Source organism: Rhizophagus irregularis, chromosome 29 (assembly GCF_026210795.1).
Source record: "Rhizophagus irregularis chromosome 29, complete sequence".
NCBI lineage: Eukaryota > Fungi > Glomeromycota > Glomeromycetes > Glomerales > Glomeraceae > Rhizophagus > Rhizophagus irregularis.
Genome location: NC_089457.1, coordinates 2,205,115 through 2,214,803, shown reverse-complemented (window position 1 = coordinate 2,214,803; position 9,689 = coordinate 2,205,115). Strand labels below are relative to the sequence as shown.

The window sequence follows — 9,689 nt, the reverse complement described above, 5'->3', positions numbered from 1 at the left end:
ACCATATGATGTGTGCTAAAATTTTATATATTTAGCAAAGATAGGATAATCTATATTTTCTATGTTTAGCGTTAAGTTAAGGCTGAAGGAAAGGAAATAATTTAGAAAATTTTGTGTATGATCGTACCAGAAGTAAGTACATCGGGACAATAAGTCTAGTCCTCAAACAGTATGAAACTTAAAAATATCTTTATCTCTTATCACCGCCGCCATCATGTCATAAAATTTGTTTCAGTAAAGTCTTTGAATATAATATATTCAATTCTCTTCTTTGATGTTGTATACTTTGTATAGTATAAAAACTTATTGATAATACTGAATTACTGAATTGTTCAAAAAAAAAATTTAAGGCAAATTAACATCAGAACATTAATAACATTACAACATTATGATAGTATCCGTTTGGATTAAGAAAAGTTATTTGCTAGTAGTATTATTTAAATTGAAACAAAATAGGGTAATCGGTTTAGCAGAAATGTTAAGAGTTGGGATATGTTAATATGGAGAAGTTCTGTAACCGATAGCATGGTAATTGGATGTACTAGAAGAGCAATTTCATGATGGTTAAGTATTGTATTACCAAAAAAAAAAAATAATAATAATAATTTAATTTATCGTTTAAAATTTTATTATTATTCGAATTCATACGCATGTAAATTTCATACGCATTCATACACGCATGTTACAGTAATACTTTTAATACTCGCATAATTCTAAAAATAATATAGAATAAAGTTGTATAAATTAAAAAAATATGCGCCCAAATTTTGATTTTATTGTAAATATTTAATTACAGTATATTAAAAAATATATATATTTTTACGATGCATGTAAGAGTTAAAGCTCGATCTGGTGAACAATATTATAAAGAAATCAACTTAATGAATTAGTGAATGTAAAATAAAAAAAAAATTAGTATATTAAAAAAAAAATATCGAGGTAGAAAGTATTATTTCTCAATCTCTAATCTTTAATAATACTGTGTGGAGAGTTAGTTCCTCAGGACTCGAGAGTCGAGACTAATTATATTTGATTTAATCCTCCTATTCTTAAAATATTTTACCTTTTAAAATGACTTGTAATAATAATAATTTTATCAAGTACCAACTTTTCCTACAAAAACATTAAGGATTTCAACTAAGCATAATATTTAAATATCTCATTTCTCAAATATCTAAAAATTATAGTTAGGAGCATATAATAAAATTAAAAATTATCAGATATTTCTCGATGGTCTAATCAGTTTTTAAAATATTAACGTAAATATAAGAGAATCTGAAGAAGAAGAGTTTTTGAAGAATCAAAGGAAACTTTCAGATTGATTTACAGATTCTTTGGACGGTAGAATAATGAAGTTTTCAGTGGTGGTGTTCAATTGAAATGTGATCAAAATTATTATTATTTTTATTATTTTTATCGGTTTCTTGATGCATGCTTTAAAAGAATCGTCTCAGTGAAGTTGGTAAATAAGTATATAATATACCAGTTGATTTGAAGTTATAGCAAATGTCTGTATATATACTGATCATTTATCTGAATAAATAATTATTAATAAATACAGTACGACTTGATATGCCAAAATTATGGAATCATTAGATCGGTTCGAAAATATTTAGAGAAACATTAGACAAAAGATGAAATTACAATAAAATTTACAATAATTACAATAAACAAAAATCGGTATAAAAGTCCATATAAAAAACTATCAGTTTCGACAAAAAACATTGGGGACCCAATAAATGCACATGACGATATAATTAATCACGTGTAAAAACGTTTAAAACTAATTTTCCTTATTATCTTTCATTTAAAAAAAAAAAAAGTTTAATTCTTGCATAATCATAAACAAGCGTAACAAAATCGTAAATTATATAAGCTCATTTTCGATATATATAATAATTTCAAATGAATTAATAATTGATTTCGTAATCAACATTGAGAAAGAAATACGCGGATTAGGCGGATTGGATGAAATTATAATTAAAAATTCAAAATATTCATTTAAAGAAATATCTTCAAGTTTACTATAAATGAAAAAAAAAAAAACTTAGAATCATTAAAGAACGATGATTCTAAAAAATATGATCCATTTTTGATCCATTTAAACTTATCTTTTTTGTTGAATTACAAAGTGTTCCCCCCTTTTATTTCCTTACAAAGGGATCACATAAAAAAGTTTCTCATTATCTACAATAACACTTTATCTATCAAAAAATATCAATCTAATTTCTACATCTATCACATGTCCCGAAACTGTCTCATATAACTGCGATACTTACAAAAAGGAAAGAATTTTAAATTCTTTCGATAAATCAGCTTAGTGGAAGAATGCAATAAAGGTAAAGTTTGAAAGTATACACGGCGTCACAGCCTCTTCGGAAATAAGTAAATTGCATATAATTGTCATATTATGCATATTTTGGCGTTATATTATTTTTTTTTTTTTCCCACACATTTAACTCGTGAATTAAGAAAAAGATAAGTTCAATATAGAAAGGATTTTCGATTTGCTGATATTTATTTGAGGCTAAGTAATCCCTAACCGGATTTTGACGACCAAATTTTGACGTAATTTTCTCGTACAACATTATGAAATTTGTTAGAAAAAAAAGAAATTTAAAATAAAAAAAATTGAGGTAATAAATTTGTTCTAAACAAATAAATAAAATAAATAAACTGAAATAATTATTTTTATTTGGTTTTTTTTTTTACCGGATCAATAAAATAAAATTAGTAATTGTTTCTAATGAAATAAGATTTATTACACAACATGAAAATATGTGCACGAGACCTCACTCCTCTTATGATTGACTTATTGATGTTTTATAGTTTTCTGTATGTGTAAAATTGTGTATCTTATCCCATTCCATAATAATATTAAAACGGAGATATGACTGATAAATTTTTTTTTACAAATGATTCAAATGATTGCAATGATTACAGATCCCTACCACTTTAAGTTTCGAATATGCGAATGATACATTTGAACGAAATATCGAACGAGTTAAGTGTCCTGCACCTCAATTTAATATAAATATCTCCATTTGTCCATTTCCCATTAAAAAAAAAAATTTTTTTTTTAATAATAAAAAAAGGGATTTCTTTTTTTTTCAAAGAGATTATTACGATATGTCATCAATAGTGGAAGTAGCAGATCCATCTTCTAATGATACTTCATCACATCAATACGAAACAGTACCTAATGAAGAAGAGGCAGAAAGAGCAGAAAGGACAGAAACAGTTCACCGTGTAGAAAAACGTTTTAATCGTTCACATATTATTCGAGATATAACTATTGGATTAGCGGATGGTTTAACGGTACCTTTTGCGTTAGCTGCGGGATTGTCATCCCTAGGAAATCGTCATCTCGTAATTTTAGGATGTTTAGCTCGTAAGTTCGAGACGATACTTGAAGCATGTTGATAAAGGGATTGCTAGACACTTGATTTCTGATAAACTATCTTTTGTTTTTTTTAGAATTGGTGGCAAGTACGATATCAAAAGCAGTAGGTGGATGGGCAACATTAAAAGCTGCCGAACAACATTTTTGGATAGAAAGAAGTAATGAAATACTTGATGTCAAAAATAATATAGAAGCCGAAATTCAAGAAATGATTGGTAAATGGTTTTTTTTTTTATAAAGAATATGTATGATAAACTGTTTTAAAAATTAAACATTATTTTTTTTTTCGTAATTATAGATGTTATGCAACCATATGAATTAGATGCTCAATCTTTAGCGCCGATTATCGAAAAACTCAGCAATAATCCAGAGAATTTTGTAGATTTTAGAATGAAATTCGAATCAGAAATCGAAAAACCTGATCATGCACGTTTTTTGGTGAGTTATTATTTTTGTAATCATATATATTTTTTTATATTTTTATATTTTTTATTAAGTTTATTAAAATATTTTCACAGAGTTCGGCAATCATTGGAACATCATATTTCGTTTCCGGATTAATTCCATTAATTCCATATTTCTTTATTAGAGATAGCATACTTGGTTTATATATAAGTAGTGGAGTTACATTTGCTTGTTTTATTTTATTTGGATACATTAAAGCACTTTATGTTTATCCTAGTAAAGCTATTTGGAGTGCTATGCAATCTATTTTTGTTGGATTTTTCGCTGCTATTACAGCTTATGGTTTTGTACTTTTAGTTAAACATCATGATGATTTATTTGAATTTATTTGAAATGTGATGATTATTATTATTATTATTATTTTATCTTTGTTTAGATATATACAGTATATATACAATATGAATAAAAAAATTTCAAAAATTTCTTTTTCAACTTTATCATGTGATTTTTGGCGGGATTCAATTTTTCAACGTAACAATTTTATTGAAGTATAATTTTTGGTCTACCCACACGTAAATTTGTATGATTTAATTTGTAACAATTTTTATTGAATTAAGATTTGGGCTCAGATTAAACCATTTCTTCATAAATATTTTTTCTCGTAATTCTTTTCTTAAAATGTCAATTTACTACTTACCGAAATTATACGACATGTGTAAAGATATTTGACGAAATTCAATTTGCCAACGTAACAATTTTATTAAATCAAAGATTTGGGCAAATTTAAAGCAAAACGAGAATTAAATTAGAAGAATATATAGTTTTGGGTCATTTTGATTCCTGGATTATAAACATTTTCATCCCAAATATTTCTTGCTTGTAATTCTTTTTCAATGTTACTATTTACTGAAATTAATACATGTGTAGCGATATTTGACGAAATTTAATTTGTCAACGTAACAATTTTAAGAATTAAGTTTTGGGCAAATTTTTTGAAGTAAAAGAAATATAATTTTGGGTCATTTTAAATCTTGGTCATAAATAATTTTGCTTATAATTCTTTCAATGTTACAACCTATCATACGTAAATTTGCAAATGTAACAATTTTAAAAAAGTGTTGCGGTATTACTTTTCCACGTGTAACACATTGTAAAAATGTTACACGGGTTTAAAATTATTCAAAGCGCAGTAATGTAACGTTACGCGTCTAACGTAAATTAAAAAAAAAAAAGTGTTCATTTGATGAAACAATTTTATTAAAATAAATAAATAAATAATAATAGAAGTCCAATAAAAATACAAACAAAAAGAAACCAAAACCCACAAAAACCACAAGTAAAAATCATCCCCGTAAATAACCCGAAATAAAAGAATAAATAAAAATTTATAATATTGTGAATAAGAAGAATAAGATGATGAGGATAATTGTATCCATCATCATCATTTTACTCTTAGAAGTAAAGAAAAGACTTCTAAGAGTAAGTAGTAATTTTTTAATTTAATATTTATAATTTTTTTTTTTTATAAATATTAAATATTTCAATTTTATAAATTGATTTAATTTTAATAATTTATTCACGTTTTGTTGTGATTTCATGTTTAAGAATAAAAAAACGCGATTTATTATAAATTTTATAATGTAATAAAACCATTTTGGTTATTAATTATTAGAAAGGAATAATTTATTTAAAAGATATTTTTGTATTTATTTTTGTTTTATTATTGTTTTAAAAACTTTTTTATAATAAGATTAATGAAGGGAAATCAGCTTGGGATTTTATAAAGAATTGTTCGTAAGGAATTATGTAATTATGTAATATGGTAATATAATATAATAATATATATATATAATATATAATATAATATACTGTATATATATATATAAACTTTATGTATATAATGAATTCAATGTTTTTTAAAAAAGATTTTATGATTATAGATTATAGTAAGCCATAAGCCATACAAATAATATAAATGATATGCAAATAGAACAATGGAAATAAACTTTACATGAATGAATTTCCTTTTTTCTTTTTTTCTTTGAGTTTCAAACGTCAAAAATTTTTATGCATGTAAATTAACGACACGAGAATCCATAAATAGATTGATTAAAGAAAAAAATAAAAAATAAAAAAATAAAAAAATAAAAAAAATAAAATAAAATAAAATAAAATAAAATATAATAAAATAAAATAAAATAAAATAAAATATAAAATACAATGAATATATAAAAAATATATATATATAATAATAAAATATAAAATATATAAAATAATAATAATAAATTATAATAATAATAATAAATTATCATCATGCATTCGACTAAACTCTATTCATAAAAAAAATGCACCAGTATTTTCTAGTTACTATTATTACTATTATATGCACGTTAAAAAATTCACACGACACGTACGTCCCCAAACCTTATTGATAGTATTTGTCATTGTTATCATCAAATCGAATAAATGATTTAATGATGTCGCTACACGTTTCAATCGTTTCATAATGATAAATAATTTACCAATCAAGTTAACAAGAAAATTTTATGGGGCACGCTATTAAAAAAAACATCTTATTATACTTTGTCACAAAAACTTAAAGATTATTTAACTTTTTTTTCTCATCATTTGATTTAGATTTTCAGGGGTATTTTTTTTTTATTAAACGAACCGTTTTTTTTTTCTTTAAAATTTCTAATTTCTAAATTTGTTTCTATTGAAGTTATCAAGTTATTAAATTGTAAAGCTTTTTTGGTTAAGATCTTTTAAAAAGAATATCCCGTTTCAAAAAATTTGATTTCCGTTTTAAGTTATTTTAAAAAAATTTTTGAATTTTCCAATCATTTTAATTGTTTTGAATCTTAAATCGATTTCGCGTATTTATTTATATTTATTTATATTGCAGACATAAAAAAAAAATTTCCTTGTCTATTGGCGTAAGAGATTTCACACGTGAATTTTACGAAAATAGTTTCTTTAACAACTTCTTTCTATAATTTTGTTTTTCTGTAAAAAAATATAAAAAATTTTTTTATTGGTTGTAATTTTCATTCTCTTATATAAAAAAAAATATTCTTTTCCTTGGGTCCGTATACCCAAGAAAAAAAAAAGATTTTATTAATAGCTCATAACTTTATAAAGTTTCATTGACAAAAAGAAAAATTTTTTTTTTTTTTTTTTTTTCTTTACAGCATACGTGTAACGTGCGTGTAATTGCAGTAATTAAAAAAATCCATTGTATTTTGAATATTATTAGATGACAAATAAAAATATTTTTTTTTTTTTTGGTTTTTCCTTATCCAGTAAAAGAATCAATGAAATTGAAAAAAAAAAAATTATTTTTTTTTGGGTTTCCTTATCCAGTAAAGAATTTCTAAAAAACCCGAATTCGTTTTTTTTTTTTTTTATCTATCTAAATATTAAAATAAAATTTAAACCTTCCTCCTTAAAAAGAAAAAAAAATCTTGGAAATAATATTGTTGTAATCTATTCATTGTTTGTAATATGCAATATCATTGAACTATAAATTTAATACTGGCCATATTTGGCACGTGTATTAAATAAATACATATTTATTTATTACCCTGCCGTAATCGGAATACGTAATGTTTTTCTTAAGTTTATGTCGAAAGGCATCCTAGGAATATCGTTCATAAGGATTCTCTCTCTCTTTTTTTTTTTTACTGTCAAATTACACTAATAAAATTTGTTCAAATTGAAATTATTATTTATTTAATAACAAAACAAAAATTTTTAAATAGTTGTTGGATGGAGAAAATGGGAAAAGAGATATCGGTCGAAAGTATTTGTCGATGTTTTCTCAATGAATTATTCATCGTGATCATTACATCTTGATGAACTGAAATAATATTACTCGACGCTTCCCCGTTTAGAATTCACTTTCACCTACAGCTTATTATAAGCGCAAAGGTAAATTTAAAAGGAAAATTTTGTTGTTATGGCTTGAACTTTTTATTTAATAACATTGATAAATCTTATTGGTGCCGGACTTTAGGAAAAAATTATGCTTATAACAGATTACCGAACCACTTTTACTACAATGCTCGATCGATTACACGCGAATTACAAAAAGGTTTCATATATCATAACAGAAAAAGGATATTTGTTGGAGCCAGATGTTTCCTGCAATTAAAGCGTATAAGGTGATGATTCAGCCTCCTTCTGCTCGTACCAAATACATATTCCTTCATATTTTCTCAATAGTTTGAGAGCTTTAAACTCTTTACGGTCGTTATGGATGATACTTCCTAGATATTTTGAAAGTGTAAATAATCTAATAGAGGATGGTACTGTTTTTCGGGCTGAAAGGTGCGCTACTTATTAGAAAGAATGTTGCTAGAAAGAAATTTTGTTAGTTAAAATACGATTGTGTTTTAAGATGTGCTTCTTAACATATACAAAATATACTAATTAGATTTATTCACATTGCTAGATTTTCTTTAAAATATCACAATATGATCACAGTTTTTCTCTTTTCGTTTTTCTTTAGCGGGTTTGTGATTTTAACAATCTGATTATTTTAATTTGAGAATGTTACATTAACCATATTTACCATATTTACGCATATGATCAGGTATTTAAAAATCTACATCATCATTATTTTTTTATAGTAAATAGGCCATAACGAACTGGTCGTGGCTGGATCCTCTAGTACTTTTACAAGAGAATCAAAAGTATTTCCGATTTCCCTTGTACTTGTTGGAGACGTTGAGAGCTACAAATCTTTCATCGCCTAATTCTATGTGAATGGGCATGGTTACTGCAAATCATATATCCGGTAAAATTTTTTTATAACTATTTTGGGCATCAAAGATTTTTATAATTAATGCATTAAGCTTTGTTTTTTATATTTATAAATTCATAGGTTAAACTGTTAAAAGATTCTTCTACTCTTTCAAAAGACTAATCTCATTATTTAGAGGTTATAGGTAATTTAATTGTATTTAATATTTTCATATTTTTTATTCTAGAAATATTATATTAGGAAGCGTAAGAGTCATATTTGGGAATGTTCTTTATTCTAAAAATTATACGACACGTCAATATTTAAGAATAAATTATTTTTCCGCTTTCTGTTTATTTAATTGAAATTGTTCGTGTGATTGGCAAATCATAGTTTACTTTTATCTTTATTTTTATAATGTACAATGAATCATAACTAATAAATTCTAATATATCATTTCGTAAAGACCGTTAATATCTACGCCAATTAACGAACTGCTTTGGCTGTTATTTATTTTAAGCATATGGGTTTGGCCTGCTTATCTAGAGGAAAACCTTAATCGAGAAGGAGTCCCTAAGCAAAGTGTAGAACTAACCTAAAAAAAAAATCTATTAAGTTAGCAATAACATGTTGTTTAGGAAAAAGAGGACAAAGAAAACGAAAAATATATCGCAATGGGTAAGATTAAAAAAGGGGAAAGAGGGAACAAAAAGAGTACGGATACATCTTTTTGAAGAAAATCTAATAGCTCCCTCCTACAACTGCTTCAAAGAATGCTTTAAGAGCGTTGGAATTTCCGGTGACGCTCCCAACAAAATTCGTTCCCACGTGACTCATTGACCGGCGTTTGACATAAACGTCTGATTCGTCTGAAGTACTTAGATTGATCATGTGAGATTAATTTTATTAGTTCGTTTATATAGATCATCACGTGTTCCCGTCATTTATATTATGGATTTTACTAATATATTCAAATCTATTTTAATTTAATATACCTGATACATTATTTTGTTCTAAAAAAAAGTTCCGGTATAATGTAATTTGATTGAAAGTAACAATAGCGAAGTATGTGACAATTGACAAGCACCTAGAATTATACTTGTATGTACGCGGGGTGAAATAACGAGGATTGAAATA

The 9,689-nt window shown here is 25.2% G+C and overlaps 2 protein-coding genes across 2 annotated transcripts; both read left to right on the top strand.

Annotated features, from left to right (window-relative positions):
- Positions 1-3,063: 3,063 nt before the first annotated feature.
- OCT59_019827 (uncharacterized protein) lies at positions 3,064-4,304 on the top strand. Its single transcript, XM_025309287.2, has 4 exons — positions 3,064-3,391; positions 3,478-3,618; positions 3,702-3,841; positions 3,922-4,304. The coding sequence occupies exons 1-4, from the start codon at positions 3,130-3,132 to the stop codon at positions 4,198-4,200; spliced, it is 822 nt and encodes a 273-aa protein (XP_025178527.1). The 5' UTR covers positions 3,064-3,129; the 3' UTR covers positions 4,201-4,304.
- Positions 4,305-7,585: 3,281 nt separating this feature from the next.
- Positions 7,586-8,153, top strand: OCT59_019826 (uncharacterized protein; the record flags this gene model as incomplete). Its single annotated transcript, XM_066143797.1, has 4 exons — positions 7,586-7,610; positions 7,721-7,738; positions 7,824-7,971; positions 8,033-8,153. 4 exons carry the CDS (start codon positions 7,586-7,588, stop codon positions 8,151-8,153), a joined length of 312 nt encoding a protein of 103 aa, XP_066005511.1.
- Between the last annotated feature and the right edge of the window lie 1,536 nt (positions 8,154-9,689).